Source organism: Elgaria multicarinata, chromosome 2 (assembly GCF_023053635.1).
Source record: "Elgaria multicarinata webbii isolate HBS135686 ecotype San Diego chromosome 2, rElgMul1.1.pri, whole genome shotgun sequence".
In the NCBI taxonomy this organism is placed as follows: domain Eukaryota; kingdom Metazoa; phylum Chordata; class Lepidosauria; order Squamata; family Anguidae; genus Elgaria; species Elgaria multicarinata.
In genome coordinates this window covers 42,181,391-42,207,326 of record NC_086172.1, presented here as the reverse complement: position 1 = coordinate 42,207,326, position 25,936 = coordinate 42,181,391, and the positions used below count along the sequence as shown (strand labels likewise).

Sequence of the window (25,936 nt, the reverse complement as noted above, 5' to 3'; positions counted from 1 at the left end):
ATGTTTATATTAACCTTCACTAACTTGGTTCTCCAGATGATTTGGACTTCAACTCCCATTAGCCCCAACTCACATAGCCAATGACATGTTGTAGTCCGAAATATCTGGAGGGCAGCTATTTGGGGAAGGCTGATTTATATCATGAGCTGGGAGTTGGGAGTGGGTGAAAGGAGCTAATAATAATGTCTCAAAATTGAACAAGATGGTAATGCAATGTTTAGTAACTGACACTGAGTAACAGCATATTGTTTAATGGGTTTCTCAGGGTTCAATTCCATCCCTGTGGAGGGAGTCTTATACTTTCTTCAGACTGACACCAATCACAAGTCAACCAATGAGTGAGGCCAGTACATGGGCCAGCATCTAGGGGATGAAATTAGCCCACTCACTCTAGACAGACCTTTCATAGGTACCAAATGCCTGGATAGGGCTAAAATTATGGTTGGTTTAATTCTAAACAAGCTGTTCACAAGTGCAACTCCTGTACATACTGTACCAGTTTATCTCGGGACTCCAATATCACACTGTTCTCACAGCGTAGTATTCTATGGGAACTAACCTCTATCACTTGCGGTTCCTAAAAGAACTGGAATTGAGTGGCAAGACAAGGGCCGGTGCCAGACTGTTTTGGGCCCTATGCAAGGTGAGCTATTTGTACACACACACACCCAAAAAACCCAACTTCGATTCAGCTGTTCAAGAAGAGTTTCTGAACTATTATATTTTTCTTTTATTATGTTTTTTCTCAAAACAGCTAATTTGTATAAATCTGTAACCCTTAAAGGGCAGTACTGCGCCCCTCTGAGGTCTAGGCGGCTGCCTAGTTGGCCTAATGGTAGCACCGGCCCTGGGCAAAACTCATTTCCAGATCAGCAGAGTTCTCAGAAGGGAACTCTGCCGAACATATCTGGGCATTTCTGGGGTTATATTAGGAACTGCTAATTCTGTTACATTAGTGGTCAGTTCTGCTGGGAACACAGAAGGAGTAAGAAAAGGTGGACATCATGTATGGCCCTCGGAAATCTGTTTTCAAACTTCATCTCATTTAAAAGATTCATATAAATAAGTTTCGTCAAAGTGATGTTTGAACTATTTCCTTCCCCAGAAATATCGACAGTATATGTCAGGACTTCTTGCTCCTCCTTATGGTGTTATGGAAACTGGATCCAACAATGACAGTAAGTACTACAAGGTTGCAATCCTATGCAGACTTACCTGGGCGTAAGCCCCATTGAACACAGTGGAATAAGCATCTATCTCTCTATCTCTCTATTTCTATCTAAAATGTTTCCTAGGCCACCATTAATGGTGGAACTCTCCTGAGAAAAGAACTACCAGATTATGCTGCATGTTTTGAAAGTCAGTATGTGGAATTCATGTTACTTATCATTATTAAGAGTGGCCATCATCGATCTATTTGTATCATCAGTTCTGAAACCCGAACTACACATTACTCTAATTATATAGCATCTAGCTCAGGGTTATGTTTTTATTTTCTCTAGTGGGACCTAGATTTGGATGAGGAGTGAACCACTATAAAGGGGGGAATTGGGGGGGGGATGGTGGAGGGGGAAGATCCTCTTCTCCTGGAGCTCAGAGGTCCCAGTCTTAACTGGGACCACATAGTCTTACACTAGAGTAAATTAAAAGATTACCCTGAGCTACACTCCTCGGGATCAGCATAATATGTAGTTTGGTTCTGACTGCATGGACACAGAAGATGAGGAATGGGAGGGGGGAATTCTTCAGTATTCATGAGGGTCTGTGCCAACAGTGAAAAATACCAAGGTCATAACAACACAAACACACATGCACGTCCTGAAATTGCTGCAATCAAAGGGCTGCATATATATCCTGCTTTCCTGATATCAGGGAATGGTTAATAAGAAAATTCAAGAAAAGAGGACCCGTGAGCAGAGGGAAGAGGGGGAGATCTTCCCTCTTTGTCTCTCCTTCCAAACTATGAATTCCTCACCTAGTGGCTAAGATGCAGTTCTCAGGCAAACGGAGCTGCAAGCCGCCTGCCACTTCCCTCTCAGCAAAAATAAACCAAGAACCCAGCGTATGTTATATATGCAAAATGTGAGACGTGACTCCATGCTTTCTCAGACATGATATGGGTGAAATTAGACAAATTGGCATCTCTCGGGGCCTGTTACCACACAATAAATGCACAGTTGGTTCCTCACCTGTCTCAGGAAATCCAGGGTGCTTTCAGACAGCAGGCTCCTAGCGCTAGGCATTGTGCAGCTATTCCATCTTTTACTTCATGGGTTTTCCACTGTAAGAGAGAGATGGAAGCAGTGGTGGGAAAACACAGGACGGTTACAAGCAGAAGACGCCATTGTCTGGACCACCTGTAAAATTCTGTAAATGAGGAATGGTGAGGATGCCATAAATGCCTCATCTGTTAGCAGCCCAGGGGACTCTCACATTTCCCAGATATTGTCCGTTTTGACTTGGGATGCTGTGTGTAATGTAATTCTTATGGACACTTCCTGGATATTATTGGTAATACTATTTGTGGCAAGCGACATAATTCCTTCTTCCTTCCATGCATGGACCATTTTTGACTTCGCTAAAGCATTTTATTTCATAGAAGCTGAGCACTCCTGCATTTTACCGATCATTGTACCATTCATGAATGGAAGTACTCATAAAGCAAAACCAGCAAGATGGTTTTGCTTTATGAGCAAATGAATTCCCTTCCATTTTGTGAATATTTTGTCCCCATGCCCTCACCCCCGATTTAATTATTTGAAAGTTGTGTGTAACCTGCCCCAGTGACTTCTTCTTTAAGTGGGCAGCAAGTATCTATTTTACATTCTTCAGCTTTCCATTAAGTGCCCTTGTTGGGGGAATATTCTTTAATTAGTTGTGAGATTTTAGTTGATACATATCTTGTGTTTTCCTATTCAAGAGAAGACAAGGCTGAAGCATATATGGTGGTACTGGGGTCGGGGCAAATCTGGCAGAGACCCCAGCCTCAGTAAATCATCTATTATGTTGAAAAAAATTGATCTTGATTAAGGATCCGGATGTAAGGGGGTGGTGGAAATCTCCCGACTCGAATTGCAAGCTTTATTCCCCAGGGAGCATTAACTAATATATTCCCTGCTTTTTTACAGGGATGCCTGACAAGGAGAATATGTCTAGCAGTAGTCTCTGCTCAATCTCCAAAAATAGCAACAAGGTAAATGCTTTTCTTTTTGTGGCGATAGAGGGTATTAACATTTGGTGGGTAAATACCGGTAAATTAAGTTAATGTTTAATATGAGTAAATGAAATGAACATTTTTGTGAAAACATTACTAAGGCTGCAATTCTATGCAAGAGGGGTGTGTGTGTGTTGAACCATGGGGTTCCACAGGGCTCTATCTTATCCCCTATGCTGTTTAACATATACATGAAACCGCTGGGGGAGGTTATCCAGAGATGTGGACTGAGGTGTCATCAATATGCGGATGATACCCAGCTCTACCTTTCCTTTTCATCAAATCCAGGTGAGGCAGTGACTGTTCTGAACCAGTGACTGGGCACAGTAATAGACTGGATGAGGGCTAGCAAACTGAGACTCAATCCAGACAAGACGGAGGTACTGTTAGCGGGTGGTTCATCTGTCCGGCGAGGTGATGTTTGCCCTGTCCTGGACGGGGTTGCACTCTCCCTAAAGGATCGGGTCCGTAGTTTGGGGGTGCTCTTGGATCCAGAACTGTCACTTGAGGCACAGGTGAACTCAGTGGCAAAGAGCACCTTTTATCAGCTTAGGTTGATATACCAACTACGCCCTTATCTGGACAGAGATAGCCTAGCTACAGTTATCCATGCTCTGATAACCTCTCGTTTGGATTACTGCAATGCGTTATACATGGGGCTGCCTTTGAAAACGGTCCAGAAGCTTCAGCTGGTACAAAACAGGGCAGCCCATTTACTAACAGGGACTGGCCGGTGAGATCACATTACGCCAGTCCTTTTACAGCTTCATTGGCTGCCAGTCCAAGTCCGGGCCCGATTCAAAGTGCTGGTATTGACATTTAAAGCCCTAAACGGTTTGGGACCAGGTTATTTGAAGGAACACCTCCTCCCATATGTACCTGCCCGGACCTTAAGATCATCTACAGGGGCCCTTCTCCGTGAGCCCCTGCCAAAGGAAGTGAGGCAGGTGGCTACTAGAAGGAGGGCTTTCTCCACTGTGGCACCCCAGTTGTGGAATGAGCTCCCCAGAGAGGTTCGCCTGGCGCCTACACTGTACTGCTTTCGTCGCCAGCTGAAGACCTTTTTATTCTCTCCGTATTTTAACACTTAATTTTAACTTAAATTTAAATTCTACTGTTTTAACTCTGTATTTTAATTTTATATCAATTTTGCTGCGTGGTTTTTATCCTGGTTGTGCTTTTTATACTGTATTTTGTATTTGTGCTTTTAACCTGTTGGTTGTTTTATTACGGTTTTAATTTTTGTGAACCGCCCAGAGAGCTTCGGCTATTGGGCGGTATAAAAATGTAATAAATAAATAAATAAATAAATAAATAAATAATTTCAGTCCAAAGGCTGAATTCAGTTTTGGAGATGCTTTCAGGGGCCGCATTCCAGTGGTGGGCGGGGCCAAAGGCAAAAGGGGCAGGACCAAAAATTCAAAAAACAAAAAACACATGTTATCTTTAGGGGGCAATCCTATGCCCCCCGACAGTATTTTCTGACCTCATAGCCAGGCAACCATGCGCCCCACCTTCTCCCCCTCCCTCTTATAGCCAGCACGGGGAGAACCACGGCAGCTACCTCTCTGTGCTCAGAAAATGGAGCATGGAGATGAGGGAAAAGGGGATGTCCCCGGGGATGGAGGAGAGGAGACCAGGTGGCTGTGCTGTGACCTATCCTATAGCAGCCACAGTCTCCTTTCCTCCTCCTCTGTGGGGCCAAGATGAGGTTACATGTCATGCTATTGACGCATCACCTGAACTGGCAAACAACACAGTGCTGTACGTAACTCTACAGTCTAACCTAACTACATGGGTAGAAGTTTCAGGTGTTATCAGAGTGCTGTGGGAGCAATTGAAGGATGGCAGCTTGTAACTATGCCACTCCAGGGGACATTTAAATAGCATGTAAGTGACGAAGTATAGAAAGCACGGCAAATGATTGTCATTCTAGCAAAATGTCCAATTACATCAAGTGGTTGTGGGCTAGTTTTTTTTGTTTGTAACAGGAAATTGTAAACTCCTCCAAACCACCAGCAGTGGGCAGTGATCAAAGAATTACACATGGTATATATCCTGTCAGTGAATCCTCACTTCCTATTTTAGATTGAAAGAAATCTCTAAGCATTCAGTTGACCCCATATAACATGTTATAGTTATAATAATGCCTTTTTCTCCGTCACCTCCGTCACCTTTCCTATCCCTACCTCTGATCAGGTAGGGATAGGAAAATTACAATATTAATCTTTGTTTCCTTGGATTTTTATTTTATTACCGTATGTTGGGGAGAGGGGTTGGCTTGTGGGGAATTGCATGGTGCATCTATTTTCTAATTCTGTTATTAAAATTAATAGCCTGATCAGTTCATAAGAAATAATGCTTTTGGCAGATATTACTCAAGTGAGAAAAACTGCTCCATTAAAATAACACAACACATTTCTTATTCAGGTCTACCGCTTCCTGACTGTCTGTCCTGCTTCCTTAGAGAGTCTGTTCTTTTTAATGCAACTTTTTAATCTTTAATAATCCTACGGATATTACTGCATATACTTGGTTTTCCTCTTGTCTTACAATTTGGTATTTCCTGACCCATCCTTATCCTGTGTGAAAATAAACACATTTGGGAAGGGTTAACTTGTGGCACTTTGATAGCAATTTCCACTGTTGTGAATAACACAGGAAGAGAGATCAACATTCCCAAACATTTTTTTTTTTAACAATGATACAACTTCATTTAAAAGAAGAAGAAGCTGATTTAAACTTGTTTAAGGAAGGAAACCTAAGCAGATTTAGTTGGAAATAAACCCCATTGAAGTCATTCTGACTTCGTTCTGAGTAAATTTGCATAGGATTACACTATAAGTATACTTTTTATTACATTCTCTGAGACGGGGATAATTTCTTATCATATCAGCTACCACTCAATATAAAGAGTCGTTAATGGTTTTATGGCAGCATAGTTCACGCAACATTAGATAGGCTTGTTCCAGTAACAAAGGCTCATGATGCTATGAAAGCCCTGGGGGGAAAACAACCCTGGTCCCAGCCAGATGGACTTTGTACCTTTCTCAGGTAATTCCCCCAAGTGGGAAACTTTAGGCAAAAGACTATTATTACATCTCTTAGCACAAAAAGCATAACTGAAGTCAGTGGGACCTCTGAATGAAAGATTGCACAAGAAGAGATATCTTCCAAGGCCTTCCCTTGTGTTCAGTTGGCCAGCTGCTTGAGCTGTTGTTGGTGGGAAATTCACCATCATCTCTCTTCCGCTTGGATCTTATATGATACAGAAAAGGCTTAGGTGTAGGGATTGGTGAACAAGAGGTATTTGCGTTCGCCCAGGTTCCGGGGACATTGGCCTTAGTTAGACGGGGCTTTATCCCAAGGCGAACCCCGGGATCATCCATGTGCGTCCACATGACGCACAGAGGATCCCAGGATCTGGGAGGGATGAACTCAATAAACTAAAGCATGAAATCATGCATTTTAAAAATTGCACAATTGCAAACTGCTTATTCAATAAAAATGTGTGCATTTTCCAAATGCGGCCACGTGCTCAACAATTGCTGAACATTTTCAGAGAACACATTCTCCTGCTCGCGTCCATTTCTGAGGTTGCAGACATGACTTGTCTGACTGTTTTGCAAGCACAAACAGAATTCTTGTACATGGCTACTTAAGTCTTTTGAGTGCATCAGAGTAGAGTAGACCACAGCAAAAGTGAAAAACAAAGCATAGCAACACATCTTACTTAACAGCCTGGCGTCCTCCAAGAGGTTTGGACTTCAGTTCCCATCAGCTCCAGACAGTATTGCCAGTGGTCTGGAATGCTGAGAGTTGTAGTCCAAATCATCTGGAGGGGGCCAGGTTGGGGGAGGCTCTTACATAGTATAGGAAACTGAAGATGCTTTAGGAAACTCAAAATCCTCTTTTCCAGATTGATCAAGTTGATACTGCAAAACATTCCTTCCATACAGCATCGAGATGATTAACTGGCAGAGCAGAAATAGTGGGTTGTATTCAGAGGTGTCTGTCTGCAACAGAACACAATATGACATTGGGATGGATTTTCTCCCTACAGCCCTCTTGGCCCCATAAATCTTCTCCAGAGGGGTGGTCAAACCTTTCAGAGCAGATTTTGCAGATGGGGGGGGGACATGCCTATGTCTGTAATGATGATAGGTTCAAAGAAGAATGATTGGGAAAGTTCTCTGTCTTTCATATACTGCTTTTCCTGGGAGATCTCTGTAGGGTGGCCCCTTACACATGTGGCCACTTAGACTTCACCAAGAGAATTGTGAACTATGTATAGGTATATATGCCATTGTAGAAGTAACGGCTTTAGGACTATAGTTTAAATAGAAATACAACCCATCTCCCCATAGTGGGGGAGACTGTGGCCAGGTGACCCATGTGCATCCTGCTCAGTCTGCTGTCCTGGTGCTAGCTATGGATGGGCAGCTTCAAGGCCCCTGATTGGTCACCTTTCTTGTGGCTCTTCATCTTTAAATCTGCCTTGGGCTAGGTAGCCCATCAAAGAGGGCATGTCTACACCAGCCCTATATCCCGGGATCATCCCGGGTTCGTTCCTGTGCATTCAAATGCCACACAGGGGATCCCAGGAGCAGGCAGGGATGATCCCACCATTTTCCTGAGATTACCCATAGGTGTAGAAAGGGCCAGAGAGGTCAATTTCAAAGAGAGGACAGCATTCTGATGGCCTTCAACTATTCCCCAAGAAATTAGTTGTGGATTTCTTTGTTGAGGATAACAACTAAAAGTGCTGCCAACTACAGGGCAGAAGAGCAATGGCTTGTTAGTTTGCCTGTAGATAATAGAGAAGGAGTCCTACACTTTAATTATGTAATTAATTAAGTAATGTATTCATTTTGAAATATTTCAAGGCTGCCTTCCAGGCTAAGAGACCACCCAAGGTGGCTTACGCAGTAAAGTCCCATACAGTAAGAACCCACACAATGATAAAACAGCAGAAATTAATAAAACCAACCAATACTAGTAATAAAATATCTAGTCTCAATAAGCATACAAATCTATAATTGCAGCTTAAAGACCCATCAGGAATATCATCAGGAAAAGGGCAAAGAAAACAAGTAAGTATTCAGGGCCTTCCTAAAAGCTTGCAATGACAGGGCCTCATGGGGGCCCAATTTTTTTCCTGCTTACTTAGCAGCCTGGTGTCCCCCAAGGAGTTTGGACTTCAATTACCATCACCCCCAGCCAATATTGCCAATTGTCTGGAATGCTGAGAAGCAACCTCAGAGTAAAGAAGAGCACCCTGCTGCTCTTGAAAAGCGATGCTGTAACCAGCCTCTCCGATCAGGCTGCTTGCCTGCTTCTTGCTCATCTTCAGCAAGGAGATTTGTAAGTGGATATTAGAAAAAGCCCATGAGAACCCAGTGCTCTCTCCTCCTGAATTAAGTGAACCTGGAAGTTCCTACCATTCTGGGAGGTGGGAAGCAGGAAACAATATTTTATAAACATTTAATGACTGCAAGTTGCATCTTTAAACAAGGTATTTCCTCTTCTGTACCGAAAGAAATGTGGCTTCTTATTTCAGATTGTACCTTCCCCTATTCCAGAGGCCCATCCCATCAACTTTATTACAGTCACCATCCAGACTTTACACATACAAGAGAATAGGGCAAAAATTACATACAGATTTGAAAAGTATGTAGCAGACTCAATTCTGGGGAGACCTTATTCTTATAGCATTCAAAAAGAATTTTGCAAAAGCCTCGATAGTGTCTCTGTCCTCTGTGGCCCTGAAGCAATGAAGAAGTGCATTAATTTCTAAACTGGTGTCAAGCAATAATTTCTCTCTAATCTTTGTATAAAAACAACAACAGAGTAAAATGTGGACAACTGATTCGGTTTCATTGCTTCCACATGGGCACAAGCGATCATGAAAAGTGATTTTCTGAAACCTCCCCTGCAGCAGAGTAGATGGCAGGACATTAAATCTTGCCAGAGTTAGTGCACGCCAATATTTAGGTATATTAAGCATTGAAAAATATTTGTATTGCAAAGGCTTGGGGTGCCTAATTATATATCGTTGCTGTAAATTAAAATCATCTCCAGCTTTTTGCTTAATCCCATTTTACGGATTGGCAGAGCAGACAGAATGTTGTCGCCTCTGATTCAATTATGTGCCTCCTATGAGTCTAGTGAGTTCCAAGTGAAGGGAATTCCATGAATGTAAAGAAATGACCAAGAATTCCTATCCATATGCTGTTGTCATCCCTTCATGGGGCATAGATGATATTGTTAACAGGACTCTTTTTTAAATTCTCAGTGATTATGGTTAAAGAAAGAGAGGGAGATATATATTTCAATAGTCATATATAGCAAATACTGAAGATTTCTGGCTAACTGTGAATGAGCTACATTTGTGCCTCGTTGGCTCCTCCCATTAGTGAGACTGGCTAAACAAACCAGTAATGTTTGCTTAGCCTCTTGTCTGAACCTGGGATCCGGCGTTGTTGCTCCCTGTACAAACCATGATCATAAACCAGGGGTTATTCTTGGCTTATAAATCCTGGCTTGTTTGGGATCAATAAGCTAGGACCCTGGGTGTGGATGACACAAATGGATCACGTACAAGGAAAGAAGAGTAAACGAACACAAAATCCTGAGGTGTAAAGTGTGGAGGAGTCTGTGACAAATACATTTGTGAGATATGCATCCTGACATAAGTGCAAGCCTTCACTTAATCGTCAGTTCATTCCTTATGTAAGATAAAATATTGAAACACATTGAGCTTTGCACAAGTTGCTCTTATATAAGCTGAATGTTTAGAAAGCCCGTCCTGTCAACAGTAATGATATTGTTTCACACTTTCCCTTCTCTAAGCAGGAGAAGTTTAGAGTAGCTGTCATTAAAAAGGGACTTCCAAAGTACAGGCAAGAGAGATATCCAAAAGAAGAAATTCACCCATGAAATCCTGGAAGAACTTTTGAGAATACATAGCATTTATCAAATGTTCAGTCCATGATTTCTTGGTGTAAGTTGACTGAATTCGCTTACACCTGAGTTCATTAAAATTCCGGCCATGTGTTGGAGAAGGTTCAGTGTTCTTGACATCCACAATGCATCTTGTGAGTGAGGTACTTGTATGAAAATGCTGTAATTAACCCCATCAGGAATTGCTCCAGTTAAGAATTTAAAAAATCAAAATTTTGTTGTTTATTAGTTCATTCGCTTCCAACTCTTCATGACTTCATGGACCAGCCCACGCCAGAGCTTTCTGTCGGCCGTTGCCACCCCTAGCACCCTCAAGGTCAACTCTGTCACCTCCAGAATATCATCCATCCATCTTGCCCTTGGTCGGCCCCTCTTCCTTTTGCCTTCCACTTTCCCTAGCATCAGCCTCTTCTCCAGGGTCTCCTGTCTTCTCATTATGTGGCCAAAGTACTTCAATTTTGCCTTTAATACCATTCCCTCAAGTGAGCAGTCTGGCTTTATTTCCTGGAGTATGGACTGGTTTGATCTTCTTGCAGTCCAAGGCACTCTCGGAATTTTCCTCCAACACCACAGTTCAAAAGCATCTATCTTCCTTCGCTCAGCTTTCCTTATGGTCCAGCTCTCGCAGCCATAGGTTACTACGGGGAATACCATTGCTTTAACTATGCGGACCTTTGTTGTCAGTGTGGTGTCTCTGCTTCAACTAGGGATGGGCCATGTTTGAGCTCATTGATATTCACTGAATTCTTCCTCAAAGCTCGTTTCGCCTTGTTTGTGTTCCCAAGCATGAGCATCTTTTTTAGTTATTACTATTAGGAAAAATGTGCAATTTTGATCAAGAAAATGCACATCCCCCCCCTCCATGGACTGAAGTGTAAACATGTGTTAGTGCCCTATCCCTGCCCCAAAGAGTTACATTGGATTCCAGTTAAGCCAGGCTAGCTAAAGACAGGGGGAAAGCTGGCAAAATAATACTGATTTGGTTCCTTCTTTCTTCTTTTGTTCAGCCAGGAATTGCTGCCAGAGATGCTCAGCAGCCTGGCTCCATTTTAACTTTTAGGAAATTAGCAAAACCTGTTTTATTCCAGAAGATGGAGGGGTGGGGTGGGGAGTTAATGTTAATACAAGTCTCCTATTTGCTGCTGTATTTTTTTTTAATGCTTTTTCAGGTTATAGAATTGTTAAAATTTTAATTATTTGATAGTGTGTTTGAACCAATTTATATTATGTAATGAGCCACCTTGAAGGCTCTGTGGAACCATGTGTTGGGATCATAATTCCTAAAATAAAATAAATACCACTATAATTAATAAAACTGTTTACAGCAGCAATGGCACGGGTTCTCTTGGCATCTTCTACTACAGTAGCAGTCCAAAAAGAAATCCTGAAGAAGGATTATTCTTTTGGGATACGGGGAACATGGCTGTGTTGTGTGGATTCTCTTCATCACGCTTTCTCAAAATGGCGTGACACTTTTAGAAATCCCATGTGCAAGACAGAACAAATAGACCTACAAGGAATTCTTGCTTTCAAAAACATGGCACAGGCTTTTGAGGAGTATAAGATGGTTATCGTCATTATCATCGTTTTAGTTGTATGCCGCTTTCCCACAAAATGTGCCCAAAGCAACTTGCAACACAACAGCAATACAAAACCAAGAAACCATACCAATACATCAATTACAATAGTACAGAATTACAGTATTATACAACCCTAACAATTTCTTTCACTAACAGTAACATCAGACCATGCTAAGCCATAATTTTAGCTCAAAATGCTTAATCACTGTTGCTTAGCATGTCATCTCAGGGTCATTGTATGGAAGTAATATTTTTCCCAGGATTCAAACCTAAGAAAGTTGCTAAGTACATTTTGGCCCCCAATGGCAGGCAAATTAAAAGACTGCTGTGTGTGTATAATAATTGCCCTAGTGCCACAATTATCTATGACAGCCGTCCCCAAACTATGGCCCAACACATCTGACTTCAACACATCTGGAGGGCCCCAAGTTGGGAAAAGCTGAGCTATGAGTATGCACCTGTGACATCAATGAGTGATATTTTTTGACAATGTTCATTAAGAGATTGCCATTTTGGCCTTAGCTAGTCCTAAGGTTTATCCTGGGATCATCCTGATGTCATTCCTGTTCATGTAAACGACACACAAGATATCCCGGGAGCAGGCAGGGACGACCCCGGGATGATCCCAGGATAAACCTTAGGTCTACCTAAGGCCTTTGACTATTTCAGTAATTAATGCAACAAATCATCCGTAAATTTGTTGATTTCTGTTGGAGACAATAATTGTTAATCTTTCATTTCTGTTCTGGCTGGAATATTGTTCAGCTACTCTGCCAGATTTTCAATATTTAGCCACCGAAGAAAGCAGCTACACCCAAAGAAGGTCATCAGTTTAAGAGAATTGCTAAAGGGACCATGCCAGTTCCTATCAATACCAACCATTTTAACAAAGTATCAGTTATTATTGATCATTAATGTGTAAGCCAGAGGCAAATACACCTATGCATTGAGGCGTTAATAAATGAAACATACTGCAATTAGCTACCCCAAGAGTCCAAAGTACAGAAAAGAGCAACCAGCTCTCTTAGAGGCTAATCTCTCTCATGCTCCACCCTCTCATTCTGGTTCAGGTCTCAAGGTTCCAACAGGGAAAGGTGTGTTTAGTCTCTTGCCCTGTGGTCTGGACATTTCTGCTGCTTCTGGTTATGGCATGGCATCATATCCTTACTAACAGGGAAGAGGAACGTATGACTTTACACGTGTTGTTGGCCTGCAACTCCCGTCCTCCTCCGCCATTGGCTATGTTGGATAAGGCTGATGGGAGCTGCAGGCCAACAACATGTTCCTACCCTTGCTTTATATCTATTAGCTTCATCCCACGTACCTGTTTCCCTCAAATCATCCCTACAGTGCTAAGCTGACGGCGTTGTTGTTGTTGTTGCTACCAGGTGGCAAGATCCTTTGCATACCAGGAAATCAGTTTAAGGGGGGAAATGTAAAAAAGTCATTAAAAATCAATGGATGACCCAATCCGATTCAAATTTGGTATGCTTAAAGCGCTCCTTGATATCTATTACTGTGCCAATTTTGATGTCTTTATCTTTAAAGCTTGCACAGATGTAAGCACTTGTTTAATTTTTCTTCAAATCCTGCTCCTGCGCCCCAGTGGTCACTCAGATGATACACTCGAAAACTAGTATTAAAATACGGCGAGTCTTTTGCTTTTATAGCACAATTAAAGCAGGATACATGGGAGTTTGTTGTTTATTCGTTCAGTCGTTTCCGACTCTTCGTGACTTCATGGACCAGCCCACGCCAGAGCTTTCTGTCAGCTGTCGCCACCCCCAGCTCCCCCAAGGTCAAGTCTTCCACCTCCAGAATATCATCCATCCATCTTGCCCTTGGTCGGCCCCTCTTCCTTTTTGCCTTCTACTTTCCCTAGCATCAGCCTCTTCACAATAAAAGCAGATTATAAGCTGGTAAACTTCGGAGTCCTTTGCACACAATTCTCAGTGATTGCACAGTATAACGCTGGTGTGATAAAGCTCTATGTGTGGAGGTGGAATATAGGACCACAGTCAATGATCACATCAGATGGGGCAGAGGATCATCAAGTGTGATCAGATGCAAGTCAGAAGGGCATTTTGTGCCCTTGTTCCTTTGCCATATATTCTGTGTGATTTCCATCACAGTCTATAAAGACATGCACACACACACACCATTAGTTTTTGCAGCTGGACAGTTGGGGAGAAAAGTAATTACGGCGAGTTACGAGGTAGCCTTTTTCAAGGTTCAGTTCTTCTGACAAGCCGAGTGCATGTGAGCAACACGCTTGGCACTGATGTTTGAAACAGCCAAATGAATTCTCCCTGAATCTTGCAATTATTCTTTCAACTTTGGCAGAAAAATTGAAATAGGAAATTTAAAAAGAACACCTAGACTTGTGCACTCAGTCATAGCATCTTACAAAGAGCATTGTGAACACCTGTCCTACAAGCAATTCTGGAAATTGCTGCTATAGAATGAAAATGTAATATGAAGCCCATGAAATAATCGATCAATACGTGGGATATCTGTGGCAGCTCTTCTTTATGTATACAAAGAAAGACTGGGGGCAAAGATTTCAGAGATTAATAAGGAACGGGGAGAAAAGATCAAATGATTTACTGTCTCACTGACATGTACTTGGAAAAGATTCTTAGCATGATCCTAATCATGTTTGCTCAGAAGCAAATTCCAGAGAGCTCAAAGGGGTTTATTTTCCAGGAAAGAACGCTGATAGGGTTGCAGCTTCTGAGTCGAAACAGTTGCATTTCCAAGTCATGTGCAGGCTATTGTCCCATTATTTCTACAGTGATGGGAAAATGCTGTTAAATTGTGTGAAGATTTAACATTTACTGGCATGTATTTACTGAGGCATGTTTCACAGAATTCAATTGTACTCACTCTCCAGTATGTGTACTTAAGACAGGATTGCACTGTTGAGACACTTAATGCCCTGACGCTAAGCAGGATGGTTGGTTCTGAGGCCCATCACTATGTCTTGGGGAGGGAGGAAGGGGGAATGCCCCCAATACTTCACACAGGACTTGGGTAATTAGGTTTGTCAAATTATTCCTTGACTCAGTTGGCCACCAGTTGAGGAAAGGCTATTCGATCCAGCGTATGGGCTATGGGACCCAGCCTTCCAACAATCTTCTGCTCTTCAGAAGTTTTGAACTTCAACTCCCATCAGCTTCAGACAGCATGGCCAATGGTCAGGAATTCTGGAAGTTGTGGTCCAAAACATCTGGAGGGCATGAAATTGGGAAAGACTGCCATAGGATCTTCCTGGGACAAGAAAGTGAAAGTCATGTGCCTCAAGGCACTCCTCCTGCCTCTTCTAGAGCTCCCCCAAATCACATCCCTACCATCAAGAGCTTTCCTACAGGTGGCATTCATTGTGTGTTCATCAATCCCTACTCACAGGGTTTTTTGGGGTTCTGTAGACAATGTCATGACCCTCCAACTTCACTTATGTTTGTAAACAATACTTTCAACAATTTTTTTAGAGCAAGGAAAATGATGTGTGTGTTTTCTGATGATGACAGAAAACACCATTTCCATCTGTGTATTTGTGCTATTCCGCTATACCACAGTGCCACCCAGAGGTTATGTAGCAGAAAAGGAAACAGTCCTCGGTTAGTGCTGGGATCTCAATTCTGCACCGAAACCAAAAGTATATGCAGCAGATTAACAGCCTCAAGTAGAAAAGTCCCAAGAAGACCAGGAGCAAAGCAATTCCCAGAATGCGTCATGCCTTCCAAGTCATGTGTAGGCTATTGACCCATTATTTGTACAGTGATGGGAAAATGCTATACAATTGTGTGAAGATTTAACATTTACTGCCATTTGTTTACTGCCATTTATTTTTGTTTTTATTTTATTATTTTTTGTACATAAAGTCAGATCTGACCTTACAGGATGGCAAATAACCTGTGTAGACACATCCTAAGGTTCACAGGGTAGTGTCTTTTGCCAGCCAAGGTCAAAGTAGCAGCAAAACAACAACTTTTCCTTAACTATCTCCGAATCACCTGCAGAAGGACAAGGTCTTTATTAGACTTTCCTTCTAAAAACCGGGAGTAAGAGAAGTTTGTGGGTCATCTTAGAGAGGGAGTTACACAGGATGAGCATCACCGCACAAAAAGCTGTCCTTGGAGGAATAGGTATGAGCCACACGTTACTTTGTGTGACGAAGATAAACACATTTTTGGATTTCAGTCAGTGGTCCATTTTGACTTTAAAGGCACAAATGATTTAAATAAACACGTGTTGTTCAGTATAAAAGGGGCTGAAAATTCATTATTATTGCATAGATTAAAACATTTCTGGCAAACATCTCCTGACTAAGAATGACCATGACCAATGTAGCCTCAATCTAATCAAATATCTTGTGTGCACAGGCTTGTGCATAGAAGTGTTTTGCCTTTGGGAGCACCTGATTCAATTCATGCAAAGCAGTTTACAGCAGCTGTTTGGCTGCAGCAGAGGAGCAGAAAAATGACAGCAAAATCATTAGTTGTGTTCCAGTCTTCCTGCTTGTATTTGCTCACAGCTCGTATTCTGCTTCAGCATTCCCTTTCTTCTGACATTGACTGTGATGTGCCATTTTTGGTAATGGTTTGGGTCATTTTGTGTGGAGAAAAAAGAAGGGCAGCTACAGTTTGTCTGTAGCAGCACAGTCCAAAATGTTAAATGCTGCTTGTCTGACATAGCGTAGTGGCTGCACTGATTGCACAAAGAGATTTTTTAAAGGACATGTTTTAGTAGTATTATGAATAAACAGAGATCACCAAAAAAGAAATGGTGTCCAATTTACTCTCATTTAAATCAATGCAGTTTGCTTCTTCAATTTGAGCTCTTTAGTAAGACCAAACTGGATGTTGTATAAGGTACCTTGTCCTCTCTCCTGCAGGTGAGAAAAGTAGCTTTTGGTTGGGGTTGTTTTGAGCTGAAAAATAACACAGAGGGTTAAGGAAGGGGAAGATTAAGAAAGTAGCACAAAACTGGGCAGGGTCTTGTCAGGTGTAGCAACCTTTGGCCTTTCAGTTGTTGTTGGACTCCAACTTCCATCAGATCTAGCTAATGGTTAGGAATAACGGGAGTTGTAGGCCAACATCTGAAGAGCCACATTTCGCCGACTCCTGGTCTAGTTTGACCCTAATAGATCTAAATGCCCCCAAACAGTTATCTTTAGTTTTGCAACAGCACTTCCTCATTGTTGGTGCCTCTTCACACATTACATTATTTTAGATATACACCTAACATTTTTAAAGGTACATCTGAAATGTAAAGTGTGCATGTGACAAATAGGTGCTTCAAACCATCTGCATCACACATGTATGCTCATAATATATCTGAGATGGCCTCTTGCTCCCATTTGAGTGTACAGTGTTCAGTGGAAAACCCAAGTGGTTAAATTTATTATGTCTGAAATGATGTCTAAAATCATCCTTTTTTCTGATATGGAAGGAAAACTGAGGTTGAGAAAAATTAAACTGTTGGGTATTTGCCCATCTGGGAACAAAGGTGAGGTCTTTCAACTTCTTACAAGTGCCGGACTCATTGACTTTTCTTCTTCTGAATTTAATTATAAGAAAAATTGTATTCTGCTTTTGAAAGCACCCAAAGCAGTTAATGGTAGGTGAAAAAACAAAACAAAATTAAATCAACAAAGAAGTCCATAAAGCCTCATACAATCAAGAAATGAAATCTGCAGATAAAACAGTCCAAAACCCAATAAAATTTAGCATCAATGTATGAAATCCTGGCCTAACTATTTTACACCCGCCTTCCCCAACCTATTGCCATCCAGGTGTTTTGGACTACAAATCCCAGCATTCATGACCATTGGCCATACTGGCTGGGGCTGATGGGAGTTGAAATCCAAAACAGCAGGACATTAGGTTGGGGAAGGTTGATTTAAACAATTACTTTTCAAGTAGACACTCATGACATTTCTAAAAGGATGAGTAGATTTTAAGGGTTTCATATCCAGAGTCATGTTTTTGACGTGCTACTAGAAACCACCATGAATGTTGGTTAATGATGATTGACCAAAGCCTGTGGTACACAGCTGGTTCCACATGGCTTGAAAATCAGATGAAACTGCCTTGTGCCTTCAGCTGCCAGAGACAGAGAAGTTTTGGGGAATAATTTAATTTACCAAATTTGTGCTATTTATCAAATATTGTACTATTTACATAATATGGAGAGTACAAGGAGGATCTACATCTGTCAAGTTCACAGAGTGGTTTCATTGTATGTGCAAAATTGACTGGGAAAGGGCAACTGAGGTTGACAAACTATAAAAAGTGTCATATGATAGTCAGTTACATGGCGATTTGTCTAGTTGTTAATTCCTATGTGTAATAGCCATGGTACCATAGAGAATTGCCTTACGACAGGCAGAGATTTCGTTCTATTATTTTGGACTTCCAACATATTTCATTTTAGTAAGTTCACCTTTTTTGGGCTTTTTTAAACCATTTCTATTTTTGTTTCTTTCATGAATGCTACCTTTGTTTATTTCACTTACATTTTATTTTTCAGGCTCTTTTCATTGATCATCATATCCCACTTCATCCAGCTAAAACCATTTCAGAGGTAACAGGAGTTAGTGTGCAAAAGGGCTAGATAAATTGAAATAATTTATGATGGGGTTTATCCAATGCAAAGACATTATCCATGTTACCATAGTAATAATGTTTTGACTATAAGGTGGCTGATTAATTTACCTAGTGTAGTCCCCCATGCATTAAATGTAAATACACTAGAGTAAAAAGTGTCTGGTTGTTTTACCACAGGTCAATACCGATGCGTACACACAGTCACACTACTTACTTTTCACCCTTATTATATGTCTATTGTGTATTTGGTAGCAATCATGCTATTTGTACATAACTATTTGTACATAACATGTACTTTGGATCATCATGTGTTGCAAATAGAACACAGAGACTGCCTGCCCCTTGTGTAGAGTTGGCAATTTTCTTTCTCTTATGCTCCTCATCTATTCCTCTTGGTTCAGAAGATGAGGTTTATTGCATGCGCGTGCCCTCTTTACTTTTTCCATGACTATGGAACCCCATACATTGATCAGCGAAACCTTGATAGTCTTGAAAATGGAAAATTATATTGGGCTAAACTATGGTTAGGCCGCTAACCCTTTTGCAGCAAATGGTTATTGAGCATGTTTAAACCATGATTATGTCATCACCGTGGTTAGGAATGGTTCACGTGAAGGCTAAGCCATAATGTTTAGCTAAAGTTCCTTAACTACCATGGCTTAGTGTGTCGTCTGAACAGGTTCAATAAAAATGAAAATCTTATTCTGAAAGCAGGCGTGATAGCAAGGCATAATTCACAGCTGGGGAAGTATGCACAGATTTCTCTCATCTAGTGCAAGAGCCTCAGGTTCCAAGGACATACATGGGTACGTATGTAGGGCCATTTTTACAAACCCCATTATGCCATTAAAACCTTACTTAAAAAGCTTTTGGGTTTGGTTTAAGAAGGTAATGCCAATAGTATTGCTACATACAAGATGGCGGGTGTTATTTTGTCTTTTGGGAGAGCCTGAAAACCTAAAATGTTTACTACTGTCTTTCCTTCCTCTTCATCCTCCCCAAGGTTCCATCAGAAAAAATCCTCCGTGCTGGAAAGGTATTACGGAATGCAATCCTCTCCCGAGCGCCTCACATGATAAGAGACCGCAAATATCATCTGAAGACATACAGGTACTCATGAGCCAATTCTATAAGGAAACACGCCCAGCCCCTTTCATTTTGTGAACACCATCTTCTGACTTTTAATTACAGTTTCCTATCTGTTGAGGTTTCCAAATTTCAGAAGTTACTTGGGATATTATGACCACATTTCAAGCATGCTTAACTCAGTTTAAATATGTGGCTCTTCACGTGCTTCATTCTGGCCTGATTAAGGAACTAATGCTGCATGCGTACGCATCCTGGTTTGAACCAGACATGGGCATATGGAATTCCACATGGGTATGTTTGCCTTCCATACCCAGGGTCCTGTTTATATAGGGCATCTCTCTTGGATTTTAGCCTCAGACTGCAATCCTATACACCACAGGTGGGCAACTATGGAACCTCACCCAAATTTCCCTGCTGCTCAGTTGATCGGTCATCAACTGAATGGTGGAGAACAGATTGCTATTCCAGTGCTGCTAATAGCAGTGGAAAAACAGAAATCTTGGAAAACTGAAATCTCTGGTAGCGCAGGAAGGGGGCTTTAATGTGCCCACACACCGCAGCAATCCTGATAGCTGTGAGAAAAGGCAGTAAGTATGTATTGATATGTGTGTTCAGGATGGCAGGGCATATGGGTTTTTCAATGGGTTTTTCTTCTGAATAGACATGTATAAGAATGCTCTGTCAGTGTAACTGCATTTTACTCTCCCTCTGTGTGGGTGTTAGTAGATATACTTTTCTGTTTATTACTGTTCATTGTTTTATGCATCCTGCTGGTGGCAGCACTGCCTTGTTAAAATGAGTTATCTGCGTGATTCTGGCAGGGTAAGAATTTAAACCTGGGGAAATTTAACTAAGTCTTTTCTCTCTCTAGTAATAGCAATGAGTTGCAACTTTTGCAAGAAATTAATTTTCATTGGCAACTAAGTCGTGATGTCCCATTAATTTTAGTGGGATCTACGTTCAGTTAACTTAATCTGGATCCAATCCACTGATTCTACATAGGCTGCATTCCTATGCATAGCTACTTAATGTATATGTGCCATCATGTTTCCAGGTGAAAATATGATCAGATTATATTTTTCAAGTGTTTTTTTAAGGTGCCTCGGACTGACTGTGCATCAGGCTTCAGATTTCTTACTGTTTTGATACACCCATAAGTTAGTCACTCAGTTCCAAATGTCGTTATCAACCATTCCCAAAATGGTGCCCCCACCCCAGATATGATGGACTACAATCCCCATAATCCCTAACCAACATAGCCAATGGTGATGTCTGGCTGAGGATAGTGGTAGCCAAAGTTCAATCTGGAAATTGCCATGTTAGGAAAGACTGGCCTATATAAATGGCTCACAAGTGAGGCTTGTGTTCTGTAAGCATGCCTACATGTTCATGTCAGCAAGAAGGGGAATCTCCCACCACCCCCAAAGTTGTCTGAGGGAGCAACAGAACTCCCACAGGCCAGTTTCCTCTCTGGTGTGTGATGTTGCTTCCCCTGTGCCGGAATGCCATTGAGCATCATGAGACCAGGGGGGAAGGGGGATCGTGTTTCCCTACCGTCGCTTTGCTCTTCAGCTGCTGTCTCACAACAGCAGTGAACAGCTTCCTCTTTCTTTGCACGGGAAGGAAAGAGGAACCAGCAATGACCACATGGCCCATTCAGTGAGCGTTTTTAGTGCACTGCTTTTCCTGCACACAGCAGGAAATGGCAGCAAGTATCACCCCAAAAAAACAAAACAAAAAACTGGATTTACTGGGGCTTATTTTGTCATGGGGGGAAACTCAGAAGGCACGGGAGATGTGTGGGAGGTGGACAGCATTGTCAAAAGGACCCACCGAAAAACATGAGTAGCCAGTAACAAGCGTGCGATAAAATGCTTGACTGAAGACATGCAGCATCCGTGTGTGTGTTGGGATTTCTAGCCAGGAACGTGTTGATACATGCAGAATGCAATCTTAATTTATTTGAGATGGATAGATACTTATATAGGATTGATTGGCTCATGGGGCTTACTTTCCAGTATGCCTAGATTGCTTTTGCATTCTGTTCTAAAAATTGGCTGTTTCTGACAGTCTTTTAAAGTGAGATAGACAGACGGTGTTGAATCAATCAGTGTCCTGCCTTCTTTGATGAGGTCTGACTTGTCTAACTGAGGCAAAGTTCCTTGCTGCCATTATTCCTGATAGGTGCTTCAAGTAACCTCCCTTTCATGACCTGGTTCGATTTACTTTTAAATGACTCTTATATATCAAGTGCCGTAACAACAACACACCGCTAGTGGCTATGAAGAAATTAAAAAGCAGTGTTTTTCCTCCCCTCCCACAGACAATGCTGCGTCGGAACAGAACTAGTGGACTGGATAATGCAGCAGAGTTCATGCGTTCATTTACGGACGCAGGCGGTGGGCATGTGGCAAGTGTTGCTGGAGGAAGGTGTTCTCAATCATGGTAAGAGGAAATCCTTGCTGTACAGGAAATCCCTCCTGATACCTTCACTGCATGCATTCCTTAGCAATTCCAAATGGAGTGGGATTCTTTTAGGAGCACAGCAGACTATGAAAATGGATAATATATGTCTACACGCATGTACAATGATACAGTGGACCCAGGGCCCAAATGGGACCAGATCTTGGTTTATATTCAGACGAGTGTTTTATCGCACGCTCGCCACTGCCCACTCAGTTTTTTGCACATACTTTAGACAACGCTGTCTGCCTCCCACATGTCTCCTGCTCCTTCTTGCCCTTTTTCTGTCACAAAATGGACCCCTTTTAATCTGACGGAATGTGCTGCATTTTCCTCCTGTGTGCAGGAAAAGCAGCACGATAAAAACACCCCCTGAATGGGCCACATGGTCTTTGTTTACTTCCTCTTTCTTCTCTGGGAAGAAAGAGTAAGTAATGTGAGAAAGAAGGGGGGGCAGAGAAGCAATGGTAGGGAACCGCGATTTCCCCCCATGTGATGATGCTCCCTGAGTCACATCATTTCAAATGTGGAATAAAAAGCAGGAAATATCACTATGAAAGCAGTATATGGAATGGGGCTTGTGTCCCAACAGTTATCAGTGCACTTCAATACCGCTATAAAGCAATAGTGTAGATCTAGACCAGGATGCTTCCGCCTTCCCTGCGATGACTGTAGAGGCCTAACAGGCATGGCGATGCAGAAAGCAAAAGAACTGCTCACTAAACGGGGTGATGCATGTATGTAATTACTGATTTCATTGGTGCCTGCACTAAAATGACTGCTGTAACTGCCAGGGCTCCTAGCGCTAAGGCTGCTGGGATACGGGGTGCATCACTTGGGGGAATCAGGTGCTCCTCTAACCACTTTGTGGTTAGCATGTGGTTAACGAAAACATAACCACAAAAGGGTTAACAGTGTCATCTACAAGCGTGGTTAGCATTAACCACAGCTGAACATGGTTAAGCTAACCACAAAGGCCAGAGTATCATCTGAACTGGGCCATAATAAAATACTGGATCAACTAAAACTATCAAGTAAGACAAAACATTTTTTTAAAAAAAACCCTATTAATCCCAACAACATGTAAGTAACCATCTCATTAAGTTGATCAACTAAAATCCTTGCAGAATAGGAAATATACTTTAAAGTCTACATAGTGGAGAGGTTGTCGAATAAAAAAGTAAGAAATAGTTGATTGCTTTATGCTCAGGGATATTTCCAGCATCAATACTCAACACAAAGAATGGTCATACCATCTGTTAATGTATTGCTTTGGTGGCACTGCCATTTTGCCCCATCAGGCAAAGCATTGTAGGGGGAAATCTGTGAGAAGTCCAACATTGTCCTGGTGACAGGATGGTGCTGGGTATAGAGTGCCATCTTGCCCATTGAGAACTACAGCTCTAAGTCATTCTATCTTGCTAAACCTCTAACACTTACCTAAATTAATTTCTAATTTCATATTGATGCTTTCACAGTGGATCAAGAGCAACATTTCCAGGACAAATACTTGTTTTATCGATTTTTGGATGACGAGCATGAAGATGCTCCAATGCTGACTGAGGAAGAGAAGAAAGAATGCGATGAAGAGCTGCAGGACACCATGCTTCTACTCTCCCAGATTGGACCAGATGCCCACATGAGGATGATTCTTAGAAAGCCGTAAGATAATGAACAGATTACTGTTTTTGAGACTCTGAAGGCAGGTTCAGGACTCCTGGGTCTTCTGCCTTGCTAAATAACTGGGTTGTCAATAGGGTGCATATCATAGAATCACAGAATAGTAGAGTTGGAAAGGGCCTATAAGGCCATCGAGTCCAACCCCCTGCTCAATGCAGGAATCCACCCTAAAGCATACCTGACAGATGGCTGTCCAGCTGCCTCTTGAATTCCTCTAGTGTGGGAGAGCCCACAACCTCCCTGGGTAACCTGTACCATTGCCGTACTGCTCTAGCAGTCAGGAAGTTTTTCCTATGTCCAGCCAGAATCTGGCTTCCTGTAATTGAGCCTATTATTCCGTGTCCTGTACTCTAGTAGACAAATGGCAAGAATGGAAAGGCTTAAACAGTGCCCATTTCTAGTGCTTCCTTTGAAGCTGCTTTTCAATTTGAGGGAAACCAAAAGAGCCAATGCCTGTAACATGAAGCCTGGCCCTCATAAGAACATAAGGAGAGCCCTGCTGGATCAGTCCATTTAGTCCAGTGCTCTGTTCACACAGTGGCCAACCAGCTGCCCATGGAAACCCACAGTTACCGGGACTATAGTTACTGGGACTATAGCCACTGAGAACCTTCAACTGGCCCTCATTGTAAGAGGGCAGGCTTTATTTGCTTCAGCCTGCAAGTGGTTGTGAAACTTTCTCTGACTTTGTGGGTCTTCTTTACCTCTTCTTACTGCTTTCATTATCCCCATCACTGCCCTGGGTATGAGCAAAGCAACGGGATATGGCCACTGTATTTTCCTATTGCAGTGTATCTGTTGCATCGAAATACACCTTAAGGTCTTTTGCAGATGGAAAGGATGGTGGAAACTCCCAAAGGGGCCCTTTCAACAGCAGCACTTTAGAAGGAGATCAGACACATTGATGCAGGATAATTCTATCAGTGTCCACGAGTGATAATGGCTGCATATTACCTTCAGTATCAGAGGCAGTATGTGCTCCTGTCCTGCTAGTGGACTTCCCACTGGCATAGAGTTGGCCACTGTGACTGAAGAGGCCTTTGGGCTGATCCAACAGGGCTGATCTTACCTTCTTACAGTGGCAACATCATGGAATTCCCTTCCTGGGGAAATTCACTCCCCCACCCCCCACATTCTGTTGGGGTACAGCAGCTACTATGATGATGGGAGTTAGAATTCACATCATAGGACACCAGGTTGAGGATAGCTGGTGTACAGCTGGAAGCAAAGACTGTGCTTTCCTAAGGGGTTTGTTATGTGTATGTGTATGTGTAGTGCTATGGAGAGAAAAGAGGATATTAGTACATCCTTCACTCTCAGCACCTCCTCAAGTCTGGATATTATTTATTTATTTTATTTATTTTATTCTGCTTTAAAGAATGTTTAAACACCCTGCTCTATGGGGAAAAGGTTGCTCTCCACAAGGTCCCAACCCCTCAGAGGGTTTTGAGTATCTTCTGTCAGAGAACAGGACTTGGGACCCCTCCAGGTGTCTGTTCTTGGATGTAGGAAGCCCAGCTCATCTTAGGGGAGAGTTAAGGACTGTCCATCTGCCCATCCCTCCTACAAAGCACCTCATCTTTACCAGAATCTGTCTTCTTCTTCTCCGGGGCTTTCAGTGTTACTCCTCACAGTCTTTTTCTGTTTTGTCAGTTCTCCACCTTCTCTCTCCTTTTCTTCACGTTCTCTGTGATTTATAAAGCCAAACTTGCCCCTCCTGCTCACCCTGTGGCTCTGATTTCCCATCCCTTATCTGGTCCAGCTGTGCTTAATTTCAACCAGCTAGGTAGCATTGGTGGGTAGCCAAATTGTAGGTCTCCCTCTTTCTCGAGCTCATCACAGCTGCAATGTTTGGGGATTTTTAGTTTAGAAAAAGGGCCCGTAAGAGGAGACATGCCAGAGGTTTATATAACTATGTGTAATGGAGCCAGTATGGTGTAGTGGCTAAAGTGTTGGACTGGGAGTCAGGAGATCCGGGTTCTAGTCCCCACTCGGCCATGGAAGCTCACTGGGTGACTTTGGGCCAGTCACAGACTCTCAGCCCAACCTACCTCACAGGGTTGTTGTTGTGAGGATAAAATGGAGAGGAAGAGGATTATGTACACCGCCTTAGGTTTCTTGGATGAAAAAAGGTGGGATATAAATTAGGGTGACCATATGAAAAGGAGGACAAGGCTCCTGTATCTTTAACAGTTGCATAGAAAAGGGAATTTCAGCAGGTGTCATTTGTATATATGGAGAACCTGGTGAAATTTCCTCTTCATCACAACAGTTAAAGCTGCAGGGGCCCTGCCCTCTTTTAAATCTGGTCACTCTAGTATAGCTTCTGCACTTTA

General features: G+C 42.2%; 1 protein-coding gene across 1 annotated transcript in view; it reads left to right on the top strand.

The window, feature by feature from the left end:
* Nucleotides 1-25,936, top strand: part of RAPGEF4 (Rap guanine nucleotide exchange factor 4) — a 181,634-nt gene that overhangs the window by 95,971 nt on the left and 59,727 nt on the right. Inside the window, exons 5-10 of the mRNA XM_063116392.1 lie at nt 1,106-1,178; nt 3,129-3,193; nt 18,292-18,345; nt 19,372-19,478; nt 21,781-21,902; nt 23,399-23,582. Of these exons, the coding sequence (XP_062972462.1) occupies nt 1,106-1,178; nt 3,129-3,193; nt 18,292-18,345; nt 19,372-19,478; nt 21,781-21,902; nt 23,399-23,582 (605 nt within the window). The remainder of the gene's footprint in view (nt 1-1,105; nt 1,179-3,128; nt 3,194-18,291; nt 18,346-19,371; nt 19,479-21,780; nt 21,903-23,398; nt 23,583-25,936) is intronic.